General features: G+C 17.5%; 6 protein-coding genes and 1 non-coding gene across 7 annotated transcripts in view; 3 read left to right on the forward strand and 4 right to left on the reverse strand.

Annotated features, from left to right (window-relative positions):
- PGSY75_1421100 (hypothetical protein) overlaps positions 1–1780 on the forward strand; it is a gene marked incomplete at both ends in the record, with an annotated part of 3351 nt that extends 1571 nt beyond the window's left edge. Inside the window, one exon of the mRNA XM_018787913.1 lies at positions 1–1780. This exon is cut by the window's left edge and continues 1571 nt beyond it. Within this exon, the coding sequence (XP_018639285.1) occupies positions 1–1780 (1780 nt within the window).
- Positions 1781–2129: 349 nt separating this feature from the next.
- Positions 2130–2275, reverse strand: PGSY75_1421150. The gene has a single exon (XR_001974560.1). It is a non-coding gene; the product is annotated as a C/D small nucleolar RNA (small nucleolar RNA).
- A 366-nt stretch (positions 2276–2641) lies between these two features.
- Positions 2642–3311, reverse strand: PGSY75_1421200 (40S ribosomal protein S25; the record flags this gene model as incomplete). The annotated part of the gene is made up of 3 exons (XM_018787914.1): positions 2642–2884; positions 3035–3108; position 3311. Coding segments are annotated over 3 exons (318 nt in total).
- An 812-nt stretch (positions 3312–4123) lies between these two features.
- On the reverse strand, positions 4124–8113 carry PGSY75_1421300 (hypothetical protein; the record flags this gene model as incomplete). Its single annotated transcript, XM_018787915.1, has 6 exons — positions 4124–6051; positions 6166–7071; positions 7268–7356; positions 7474–7524; positions 7858–7914; positions 8031–8113. The coding sequence occupies 6 exons, from the start codon at positions 8111–8113 to the stop codon at positions 4124–4126; spliced, it is 3114 nt and encodes a 1037-aa protein (XP_018639287.1).
- Positions 8114–8598: 485 nt separating this feature from the next.
- Positions 8599–10463, reverse strand: PGSY75_1421400 (putative DNA-directed RNA polymerase III subunit C; the record flags this gene model as incomplete). The annotated part of the gene is made up of 6 exons (XM_018787916.1): positions 8599–8607; positions 8782–9174; positions 9274–9339; positions 9423–9479; positions 9695–9990; positions 10418–10463. 6 exons carry the CDS (start codon positions 10461–10463, stop codon positions 8599–8601), a joined length of 867 nt encoding a protein of 288 aa, XP_018639288.1.
- Positions 10464–11122: 659 nt separating this feature from the next.
- PGSY75_1421500 (putative mitochondrial import inner membrane translocase subunit TIM8) lies at positions 11123–11774 on the forward strand (the record flags this gene model as incomplete). Its single annotated transcript, XM_018787917.1, has 3 exons — positions 11123–11188; positions 11353–11422; positions 11593–11774. 3 exons carry the CDS (start codon positions 11123–11125, stop codon positions 11772–11774), a joined length of 318 nt encoding a protein of 105 aa, XP_018639289.1.
- A 112-nt stretch (positions 11775–11886) lies between these two features.
- Positions 11887–13988, forward strand: PGSY75_1421600 (hypothetical protein; the record flags this gene model as incomplete). Its single annotated transcript, XM_018787918.1, has 3 exons — positions 11887–12705; positions 12819–13839; positions 13928–13988. Coding segments are annotated over 3 exons (1901 nt in total), but the record flags the coding sequence as incomplete, so codon positions are not given.
- Positions 13989–14060: the final 72 nt, after the last annotated feature.

Below are 14060 nucleotides of genomic sequence, written 5' to 3' on the forward strand. Positions count from 1 at the left end.
TAATTATCACAATTATCATAATTATCATAATTATCATAATTATCATAACACTTATGAAATGATTATTTGCCCAAGGAAGAATAAAAATTCTTTTATTCATCCACAATATGAACACCTTTTTTTTGAAAAGACACAATATAACATAGATGATGCATTTTTTAAAAAATCTATTAATACTACAAATACATTAGAAAGTTATGAAAATAAAAATATAACAACTAATAATTATAAAAACAAATATAGTGGTTGTCCTGTAAATTTGTATAATGTTAATTACAATTTGAGTGATGAGGAAAATGAAAAAAAAAAAAAATTTTTAAATCTTTTAAATAATAATGATAATATAATAAATGATAATATAAATAATTTAAAATGTATAGATGAATTTTTTCATATATCTATCGATTTTGATAAAACTATTATAAAAAAAGATTCATATTCTTTTTTTTTTAAATTATTAGGAAAATATTATAATATAAAGAAACCAAAAGATGTTGAATTAAGCCAAGATGAAATAAATTTTTTTGAAAACATTAATATTGAAAATATGCATAAAGAAAATAAGAGAGATTACACAAATGAAGAAAGAATAAAATATCTTTATAAAATATGTAAATGGTATATTATAAGAGAAAATGAATTATTAGAAGAATTACAAGCGAAACAAGATATATCTGAAGTAAATAGTGATTCTTATTATTATTATTTAAAAAAATTTGATAAAGTAAATATTATACATTCAGCACTTATTTCTTATTATGATATATTAAAAGATGTAGATATAAATGCTATTAATTCTTTAATATATGATTATTATGATAACTTCCAGTTGAATGATTATTTCCTTGATGTATTCCTTAGATTTTTACAATATAAACAACAGAATAATAATAACTTTTATTTTGATGTAATTACTTTAAATTTTAAGAAGCAAATTGTTCTATATACCCTTCAAAATAATATAATGAAATTAGAAAATGAGAACGATCTTAATGTAAACACAAGTATATGTAATGATAATAATAATAATAATAATGATAAGGATGATGATAATAATGATAATAATAATGATGATAATAATGATGATAATAATGATAATAATAATGATGATAATAATGATAATAATAATGATAATAATAATGATAATAAGGATAACCATTATGATAAGGTGAAACATAAATATTATCAAACCTTTAAAAAATATTTCAATGTTTATTATTCAAAAATGTATTCATATGATAAAGTGAAGAAAGTATATACAGGTGGATTTAAATATGATATGCTTAAAATAAAACATAAAAATTATAATTGTTCATCTGATATAATTGATTATGTAACAATATTATCATTATTTGATAAAACAGTAATTAGGAAAAAGGTCAGTAAAATAATAAAAAACACAAATCATAAATTATCATGTTTTATAGGAGATAGCATAATAGATTTAGATGCAATGTTAAGTACAGATATACCTATACTCCTAGGATCAAATAAATTAGTTTTAACGTTTTGTCAAAAACATAATATAATAATAAAACCGTTAATATTTGCAGCAGCCAAAATTGAGTACCTCAAAATGAAAAGAAATCAAACAGAAAGCAAAAATAATACCAACGATGAAGGAACTGAAAATATAAATAATAATGAACAGAATAAATTCAAATCCATTACTGAAGAGCGTGAAAAAGAATTAAATGAAATTTACGATGAAAATAAAAAAGTTATTTATGCAACGGAGAGTTGGCTGGAAATAGGTACATTCTTTTTTGGAAGGATGTAAAAAAAAAAAATATAAGACAGACAATACAATCAAGGAAAGAAAGAAAGATATACAAATATATGTCATATATATATATATATATATATATATATAATTATTTATTTATTTATTTTTATCCAATTAATTTTTGTGAGTAATATTAAAATATACACAATTATTTTCTGTCTTGTTAAGTATTTATTTATATATATCATATACATATAATAATAACCCTTATGTAGCTATTTCCTTAAACTTTTATTATCATTACATAAAAATTTTTTTATTTTCTTTTTAAATTAAATATTTTTAAAACATTTTAAAATAATATTTATAACTAATTATCTAATTTACTTTTTATTAAATGAAATAATCAGAGTAACTATGACTTCTATATAAGGCTCATTTTTCTTTTTTTGCAGAAATAAAATTAAATGAATATAAGAAGAAATCTTTTATTACATTTCTTTTATTTTCCGCATCACCTTTTATATTATTCTTTTATCATCACTTTATTTCATTTAAAACAACACATATATATTATATATATATTATATATTATATATATATTATATATTATATATATATTATATATATATATGGTTCATATAATGCAAAAAATATTTTTTCAAAATGTCACTTTAAAGTTTTTTTTTTTTTTTCTTTTTTTTTTCTTACATAAAAAGAAAAGATAATTTATTTATATATATATATATATATTATAATAATTTAAAAAAAAAAAAAAAAAAAAAAAAAATAAATATTTAATTAACATAAATATATGAGACAATTAATATACAAATATATCTATATCTATATATATATATTTATTTATTTATTTATATTTATGTGTGTGTGTATATATCTGATATATATTATAATTTAAGCAACTTTAGTATATAATTTTTGACTATGGCTTTGCACACAAACTTCTGCAATTAATTTTTTGTCTGCTAAGTGATTAATTACTGCTCTTGCCACACTTAAGTTTACCTTATATTTTTCTGCAATTGCAGATGGAGTTATAACCTTCATATTTTTACATTCAAGTATTTTAGAGTGAAGAGATTTGTCAATAAAAACGGCGTGATTCAATTTTTCTTTGTTCTTACCCTTACCCCATTTCTAAAATATTCACAAAGAGAAAAAAAAAAAAAAAAATTAGATACATTGGAAATAATAAAAGGGCATAATACATATAAAAAAATATATAATATAATATATATAATAATATATATATTATTTTATACTTTTCCTTTTCTTTTTGATGAATACCTTTTTTTTAGTTCTTCCTGATGCTGCTGCGGCAGCTGCGATTTGTTCCTTCGTTTTTCTTTCTTTAGGAGGCACTACAATAAAAAAAAAAAAAAAAAAAAAATATATATTATATATAAATATATACATATTATCTTCTTTTTATTTTTTGTTGAGTAAATATGTTTATGATTCTATTTCATCATCATAAATGTATATAAATATTAAACATTTATATCATAATATAACATAATACATTATATATATATTATATATATAGTAAAATATTATACTTACTTTTTTAAAATGTTTTAAATTCTTAAAAATTATATAAATAATTTATTATTAATTTACAAGTTTTATTATTATTATTATTTTTAAATGTTTAAAATACTTTTCAATATATTAAAATCTTATAAAAGATTTATATAAATATAAAATATATTTATTATTATTTTTTTCAATTCTTATAAATTTTTTATAATCCAATTTTTTTTTTTGTTCTTTTTTTTTTTTTTTTTTTTTTTTTTTCCCTCACATGTTATTTATTGTATATATATATTTATATATATATATATATTTATATATAATATATATAATTAATATATTTATAAATATTATTGTATCCCTTAATATATATATAAATGAATATATTATAATATATATATTATATTAATATATACATATAAAATAAATAAGTACATATCTTAAATAATCATATATATATTATTACAATTTATTGCTATAATTATATATATATATATATATATTAAGTATGGTATTTATTTTATTTCTTATAATATTATTATATATAAATATTTTTATATGCACATCCCAATATACTTATTTATTTATTTATATATTATTATTGTTGAGAGATGTAAGTGGTTTTTTAGTATAAATAATATATATAATATAATATTTATAGGTATCTAGATTATATATTATATATAATATATTTATATATTTTTTATAATATATATTATTATTTATTTATATGTAAAATATTTGTTTATTTAATATGGCCTTATAAATATAAATGTTATTTTATATCTCTTAAAAAATATATATATACATATATATTATATATATTTATTTTTATTTTTATTTTTATTTCATTTCTTTGAAGAATATAAATTCATTGAAAATGGTACTGTCATTTTTTTTTTTGAGAGCCTTTAAAATTAGATATATCCATATATCCCTATAAACATATTGTGTTTTATTTTTACTTTTAATTTTTTTATTTTGATCATATCTAAAATATATTAAAAATTTTTGTTTCTTTATTAAGTTAAATAATATTTTTAAATCGTCATGTAACAATTTATTTGTATTATAAAGATAGTCCTTATTGATTTGTGAGTTGTTAAGGCTTATGTCACTTTCATATAACAATAGATGATCACTATAAATTTTTTTAATTTTATATTGATTATTATTTTTATGAGCTGTATCAATATTATTTTCATCATATGATGATGATGATGATGATGATATAGATGGCATATATACATTGTTTATTATATTTTGTTTCATTTTTTCTTTTTTCTTTTTTTTTTTTTTTTTTCTTTTTTCTTCTCCTTTATCATTATAATTTTGTAAATATAAATAATATAATGAAAAAATATTCCAGAATAATTTCCTTAATAAATATATAAAAAAGAAATCATAAAAATAAATTTTTTTATATATACCAAGTGTTTCAATATCGTTTGTTATATAATAAATAAAATTGCGATTGTTCAAAGTATTTAATTCTTCCTTACTATATTTTATATTTAAATAATTTATAGAAGTATCTGATTGAAATTTATTATTATCATCTTTAAGGTTGTCACATATAGTTGAAAATATATATGAATCTGAATTATAATTTGTAGATTGATAAGAATCTTTTTTTTTTTTTTTTTTTTTTATTATCATAACTTTGAAGGATTCTGTTTCAATATATGATGTTAAAGGATAAACACCTCTTCTTATAGGTCTCTTCGATATGTTATTTAAATTATTATTTGTGATATTTTTTTTTGATGAAGCATCCATAATTTTAAATGTACTTGTAATGTTATTACATTGTTTCTTTGACTTATTTATATAATTCTCGTCTTCATCTTCTTTTTTAAATAATACATTCCCTTTTCTTTTTTCATTCATCTCGACTATGTCATTTGGTTTATTATATATTTTCGTTATGTGTTTATCACCTTGATTGTGAAGATCTAAATGATTAATACACTGTTCTTCCTCTTTATTTTTATCATCTCCACTATTATAATTTCTTTTTTCTTTAACCTCATATTTGTTACTATTCTGAACTTTTTTAGGATTTATATTATTATCATTGTTATGTATATTGGTTTGTATATTTTTTTGTAGTTTTTTATCTCGATCTTCTTTGACATTATTTTTGGTGACGTCAACATTATTTTTTATGTCACTCATTGTGATGTCAACATTTTTTTTTATGTCACTCATTGTGATGTCAACATTATTTTTTATGTCATCTTCTTTTTCATAATTTAATTTATGTCTCTCACTCTGTTGGAATCCTTCATTCATCCTTGTTTCATATTCCTTCTTTCTACAAATTTCATGTATATCCTGAATAACCGTATCATATTTTTGAATAATTTTATTTATATCCTTTATAACATTTTGATTAAAAAATATATTTAAATTATATAAGACGGGTTTAATTATTTTATACATATTATTTTGAAAAAACTGATAATTACTTAACATATCGCTGTGTATATATTTGTGAGCATAATCATTATAGATATTATTTTTTTTTTGTTTTCTTTCCTCATCTAGTTTTTTAAAAATATCTTTATATATTATATTCTCATTCTTATTAAAATGTATCATATTATTTGAATTATTATCTGTATGATTATTAGGATCATTTACTATATCCTTATTTGTAAAATGTTTATTATATATTTTGTTTTGTTCTATATTTTCTTTATGAATATTTTCTTTTTTATTATTTTGAATGTCTTCAAATGTATCAACCATATCGTATAATTCTTTTTCTGTTAATAAAAAGGAAATGTGATAAAATTTTTATTTTGTCTTTAAACATAAAAATAAAAAATAAAAAATAAACATATATACATATATATATATATATATATTTACATATATACCATAATAATGATTGTAATACTTTCTGATTAAGAATGAAATATAAATTAACTCATTTAGTTTATAATAAGAAACCATATGAAAAGATTTCAAATATTTTTTGTTCTCCCTATTTTTATTCATACAATTTCTTTCTATTGTATCTTCAACTTTTTTTAATAATCTATTATAATAATTCTTCTTATCTTCTGAGATATTATTATCATTTGTTGTATGTATGTTTGTTGTTGTTGTTGTTGTTGTTGCTGTTGCTGCTGTTTTTTTTTTGTTTGAGAAATTTTCATCATTATTATTATGATTATTATTTTTTGTATTACATATGAAATTCTTAGGATCATTGATCATATTTTCATTGTTATCTTCTTTTGGATTTATATTATTTTTATTTTTTTTATTTTTATTTTTATGTTTTTTATTATTCTCAATTTTTAATTTTTTATAATCACAAAGTTGATCCTTTGTGTTTCCATCACTTTTGTCTTTTATATTTGATAACATTGCTTGTTCATTTTTATAATTTGTTTTATCATTCTCTTTCATGTCAGGTTCTATTTCTATTTTTTCTTGTTGAGGAGTATTATCTACATCCTTAACTATATCATTATCTGTAGATATCAAAATATTATCATTATTTATATCAATTTTATTTATGTCATTCTTAATTTTATGACATGATAATTTCTTTTGTAAATGATCACAAACTTCTTTTTTTTCAATCTTATCTTTTTCATATAATTCCAAAATGGAATCTATAGAAACGTATCTTTTCATTTCATTTTCTTCTTTTCTTTTCTTATCTATTTCATATTGTTTCTTTAAATTTTCTTTATCTTTTTTTTTAATTTCTTCATTCTTATTTTGTTCTTTCTTCAAATATTTTTCGTATTTATCAAGCTCATTGCTTTTGCCTACACAACAAAATAAAATATATACCTTGAGCAATCTACAAATTAGTAAATCGGTGCAAATATATACACATATATATATATATATATATATATATATATATATATATACATACATATATTTATATATATATATATATATATTTATTTATTTATTTGTTTTATATTTATTATTTTTTTTTTTTTTATGGTTGAAAACCTATATAGATAGCTATAGGTATATAGAAACATCTTTTTTTTTTTGTTGAAATTATAGAAATTAAATCGTCAGCATTGATTTCTTTTTCTCTGCACTCAGGTTGTATACATGGCGTTGTTAAAATGATAACAATATATATATATATATATATATATGTGTGTGTGTGTGTGTGTTTTTTTTTTTTTTTTTTTTTTTTTTTTTTTTACTTTGTGTTTTTATTTATAAAGTGTTCTTCAAACATGCATTCTATAGTATATCTAGGAATATTAAGAATAATAAAAATAATAAAAATAATAAAAATCTTATGAAGATATAAGACTGGAATGGTTTCACATTTGACACAAATATAAACACACATATATATATATATGTATATTTTTTTTTTTTTTTTTTTTTTTTTTTCTTCCCTACTCGCTTAATGCAATATGTTGTTTTCTACAATATTTCAACAAATCATCCTTATCAATCTTAGAACTGAACCTTTCAATTATCAATAATAAAAATAAAATTAAATGAAATTAAATGGAATTCTTTTTTTTGCATATATTTTGATATGTTTTATTTTATATACATATATAAAGATAAAATACCTTTTAACTATTCTTATGAATTCTTTACAATCGTTTCTAGATATTTCATATTCATCTCTTTATAGAGGAAAGAGAAAAAAAAAAAAAAAAAAAAATAGATATAGATAGGAAGAATAAAACGATTTATATATATATATATATATATATATATATATATTTTTAATTTTGTTTACTGGTCTAATTTTTGAGCCTTTATGCGAACATTGCTTATAATACTTTTTCTTTCTTTATTCTTTACATAAATAATTTCCTTCATTTATTTTTTTTTTTTGTTCTTCTTATATTAATATATATATATATATATATGTCGTTTTAAAGAAGAAGGAAAATATTAAAAAATTAATCTTAAGAGTATATAATAATACAAAATAGTTTTATTTTTTTTATATATTCATAAAGTGGACAAGTTCCCATCTTTAATTTTTTGATATTCTTTTTTTTTTTTTAAATGTGAATAAATATTTTAAAGAATGATAAATAAGATAAAACAAAATTGTCTTTTCTTTTGTTATTTAAATGCACATCAAATGAATAAGTATATTTAAAAAAATAAATATATACATATATATCTATATATATATATATATATATATATATATATAATTGAAACAAAATTAAAAAAAAAATAAAACATATAAATATATATAGATACAAAAAAAAATAAAAATAAAATATATATATATATATTATATATCTTTTATATTTCTCCTTCTCCTTATGTGAGAAACAAAACATAGAGACCTATTCATTCTGTAAACATAAAATGTTGAATATAAAACATTTTATAATAAAACAAATAATTATTAAAAATGTTGAGAGTTATAAATACAATATAAATGATATATATGGAAATATACATATATATATATATATATATATATATATATATATATGTACATATATATATTTTTTTTTCTTTGTTACCTCCAAGTTTAAATAAAAATTTAAATACATACAACTTCTAGGATTTATTGTTGTATTAATATCAGAATTACATTTATTAAAAAGATTACAAGAAAAGCAAGGGAAGTTATAAAGAAAATTTTTCTTTTCATTATTATAATAATAAATCATTTCCTCTTCATTATTGCTTTTATAAATATTAATTCTTTCTTCATATGACAATGTTTTTATAACTCTATAGATATCATTTTCAGAAAAATAATCAACGCTATTATTCAATTTTTTTATATAATTTATAACAGAGGTTACACTAGAATTATTATTGTTATATAAATAAAAACAAATATTTTCTCTTATATAATCAACAACTTTTTTGTTGAATTCACCATCAGTATAAAAAGACCCACCTATAACCTGACATTTTTTTTTTAAAATAAATATAAACATAAACATATGTATATTATATATATGTCTATTTTTTTTTTTTTTTTTTTTTTTTTTTTTTTGACTTACTTTTTCTGAGGCTTCTAAATCGTATAAGATATACATTTTTCGATTTTTTACATGTATATTATTGACCTATAAAATAAAATATATATATATGTATACTATCATATATCCACATATTTATATATAATTATTATCTTTTTTTATATCCTCACCTGTTTTATTAATTTATTCTCACATAATAATTTCACCCCCTTCTGAACTTGATGTATCTGCAAAATGAAAATGAAGAGATATATAAATAAATAGATAAATAAATAAATAAATAAATACATACATTTACATATATATATATATATATATATATATGTGTAGATATTTATGTGATTCCTTTCCTTTCTATTAACACACTATCATATACATTATAAAAAAGCTTGACAACTATATATTCACACATTTAAAAAAATCATTATTTTTATGCACATACCAATAATTTAGTTTGCTTTCTCAAATCAGCTGTCCATATTCCATTGTTTTGACTGTTTTCAACTTTAGTAAATATAAGAAAATCTATATCACTCAATTCTTTTAATTTTTTGGTTACTTGTTCATTTCTCATACGAGTTATAATTGTATTGTTTTCATTTTTTATAGAACATGCACGAGCATTTTCAAGAATATTAAGAGCATAAACAATTTCGTTTCTTTTTAATTTCCCTTTTTTTTTCTTTTCATATATTTCTTCTAAACTATCAATACTTATTGCTTCCTTATGTTCTAAGCCTAACAAAATAAAATGTAAAGAAAAATAAAATGTAAAGAAAAATAAAATGTAAAGAAAAATAAAATGTAAAGAAAAATAAAATGTAAAGAAAAATAAAATGTAGAGAAACATAATATATAAAACAAAATAATATATAAAACAAAATAATATATAAAACAAAATAATATATAAAGCAAAATAATATATAAAGCAAAATAATATATAAAACAAAATAATATATAAAGCAAAATAATATATAATCATTTTTTTTTTTTGTAATAACAGTACTACAACTAGGAAATTATATACCAACATCATATATATAATAAGAGAACATATCACAAATAAATAAAACACATTTTGATATATATATATATATATTTATTTATTTATTTATAGATTGATATAGATTAATATTCATATATCATTATATAATTATTTTCTAACCTATTTGATATATGTCCTTTACTAACTGCTTATTAATGCTGTTCATTTTATTTCTTTTCTCATGAGATTCAAAATGTATAACAAAAAAAAAAAAAAAAGATGAAAAAAAATATGATAACAAGAAAAAAAAAAACCAAAATGGAAACCTACAATTTTACCCTTTCATATTTGCTTGCCATTAAAAAAATATATAAAACAATAAAAATTAAAATATAGGCAATTTTTTTTCTTTTCTTTTTTCTCAAAAATTTTATATCATTTAATAAATATTATGATGTTGAATATATAAATGAGCACAAATCAAGATGAGAAAAAAAAAAAAAAAAAAAAAGGAAAAAATATTCTATATTTTTTTAAAATAATAAAAATATATAAATATATATATATAAACAATATATATAATTGTATAGTATGTCATATATTATTATATATACGTATGATCATAATATAATTATATATCATTTCATTGTTATAATATATATATATATATATATATATATTTTATTATTATATCATTTTATATTTATTTAATTTTTTTTTTTTTTTTTTTGTATTATCTTATCAATATATAATTTAAATTAGATAGAATACAACAAATCTAAAATTAATGAGATATATATAAATATAATATACATAAAATAAGTTCTTTTTTTTTTTTTTTTTTTGTTCTTTTATTATTTTCTATTTTTATATTATTATTATAAAATGGAAAATAAAGCAACAGAAGAAAACTTGGATAATTTTTTAACGCAATTGAATACATTAAATAAGGTAAGACTATTAAATATTATACATATATAAATATATGCATATATATATATTATAAGTTTTTATATAAACAGTTGTCATACATATTGACGTTATATATTATGTTTGTATATGTTATCATTGATTATTTTATTTTTATTTATTTATTTTTTTTTTTTATTTGATAGATTATTACATCATTTAAAGAAACTTGTAAGATTTCCTCCTACTGTTTTGATAAATGTGTTAGCTATCCAGGTAAAAAATAAAATATATACATAAAAAAAAAAAAAAAAATATACATATATATATATATATATATATATATATTTTATATGTAGGATACATATTTATATAAATATTTTAATAAATATATTTACAATATATATATATTTTTTCATGTTAAATATGTTTCCCTTTTATTGTAGAAAAAAGTTTAAGCAATACAAATAAAAAGTGTATATGGAATTGCACACAAAGATATATAGAATGTGAATATTTTATAAAAAATCGTTCAAAAGATAGTCAGAGCTTATCTAATTTTGAACTGATTAAAAATATGAACAGTTCAGACAAATTAGCTGAACTGAATAATAATAATAAAACATAAATATTAAAAATAAAACACACATAAATATATACATATATATATATTAATGTGTACTTTATTTTTTGTGTATATAATTTTATTCTTGCCTTAATATTTATACTCCTACTTTATAATGGATGAAAATAAATACTTCAAAGAAATATTTATATATGTAGATATAGAAAAAGAAATAGGAGAAAAGAAAAAACTATATGTTGAATATATAAAAAGATGCTTTAATTATTTACTTAGACAAGAAGATAATTTCATTTTATTAACATTAAAAAAGAATGTTTCCTTGTTATCTTATTTTTTTTCCTATTTATTAAAATCAGATCGAAATTATGACCATCCTTTTGAATTATTAAATGATGATAAAAAATATAATAGAGAATTAAATTTGTGTATTTTAAATTTTTATTTAAAATTAATAGATATATATTTAAATAAAAATAAATGTGATGTATTGTTTTTAAAAAATGTTTTTATAAAAATACATATCATAATGGATATTATTATGATATCTTATAGTATAGATAAAAAAAGTAATAAAAAAATTAAAGCATGTATATATAATATTTATAATAAAACACAATTTAATTGTTTCCATATTTATAAATATATTAAGCATCTCTATGAAGAATTAAAAAATATAAAAAAAAAATTAGAACATTATATAACATATAAAAATAAAATAACACATTATATCTTTCAATTAAATGAATTACTATTTAATATATTTTGTTTTTGTAAATTCTTTAAAAAATATAAGTACTTTGATATTAATCAAAATAAATTATCAAACGAATTAATTATTATAAAATTAATGATATACAATGATAATAATAAAAATAATATTCATGAATGCACAAATATTGGTAGATCTCATGACATGTTGTTAAAAGCAGACACATCTTTTATTTATATTTTTTTACAAACATATATCGAAATGGTAATAAAAAGAAAATATAGATATATATATATATATATTTATTTATTTATTTATTTATATGTTTATTTTTCTTTTTAATATCATTCCTTTTTATTTTACCCCCCTTCTTTCAGATTAATCATGTGTATGACAGCCAACTGAACGATGGTCATATGAAAGATATCCTATATCTAAGGTATCAATATATGAATATTTTAAACATGTTCATAAAATATAATTTAAAATATGGTGATATTAAAAACAGTTTATTTTACTTTTCTCTTATTATTGATATGTTAAAAGACAAAAGTAATAAAACAAATTTACAATTCATAAAAAATGACATACATTTATGTAATTGGTTGTTTCTAGACAAATATATATTAGAAGGAAATGTAATCGATTTAGATTTTTTCTCTTATATAAATAGTTTTATGAACTTAAAAAACATAAAACAGGTTGACCAAATTATTCATAAGAAATATAAAAATGAAATCGATCAAATTAAAGAAATAACAAATGTGAACAATAATAATTTTATTTTAAAAATTTTTAAAAAAAATAATTTTAACGTATCTCAATCAATAGAATATATTTTTATCAACCACCCAAATCAAGACAACAAACAAAATAGTGACAACAGTGATGGTAGTGATAATAATAATAATAATGATGATAATATATTTTATCACGATAAAATGAATACAATTATATTAGGAGATGAAAAAGACAATCACATAGATAAAGAAATAGATGACGATATATCAGATATGAAAAATAAAAAATTAAATAACGTGCTGGAATTATTAAAAAAACGTAATATAATAAAAAGTACACAAAAAAAGAAAACACATAAATATAAATATATAAATAATAAATTAGATGAAGAAAATAAAAATAAAATACTTAACATAAGTGAATCATCAAATAATGATCAAGAATCATCAGATATGTCTTTAGATCATTTTCAAAATGAAATAATCATTTCAAATAAGTATAGAAAAAATGATATACAAAAAGAACAAGAGGAACAACCTATTAACATAAAAAAGGAAGACAACAATCAATTATATGAAAAACAACCCTTATCCTTTAAAAGTAACAGAAATAATTTAAACATAAAAAATATAAACGATGAGCACAATAAACAATCAGGTAACATAAAAAAATATATAAATAAATAAATATATATGTATATATATATATATATATATATATATGTATATTTTTTTTTTTTTTTTAGATAACATGAAACGATATTATTTAAAAAAAACGGTTAATAAAGGGCGATCTCATCGAAATAAGTAAAATATATATATATATAACCATACACATAATTTTATAGCATATATATTATTCTATATATATATATATAT

The sequence above is a fragment of the Plasmodium gaboni genome, chromosome 14 (assembly GCF_001602025.1).
Source record: "Plasmodium gaboni strain SY75 chromosome 14, whole genome shotgun sequence".
NCBI classification, from domain to species: Eukaryota; Apicomplexa; class Aconoidasida; order Haemosporida; family Plasmodiidae; genus Plasmodium; species Plasmodium gaboni.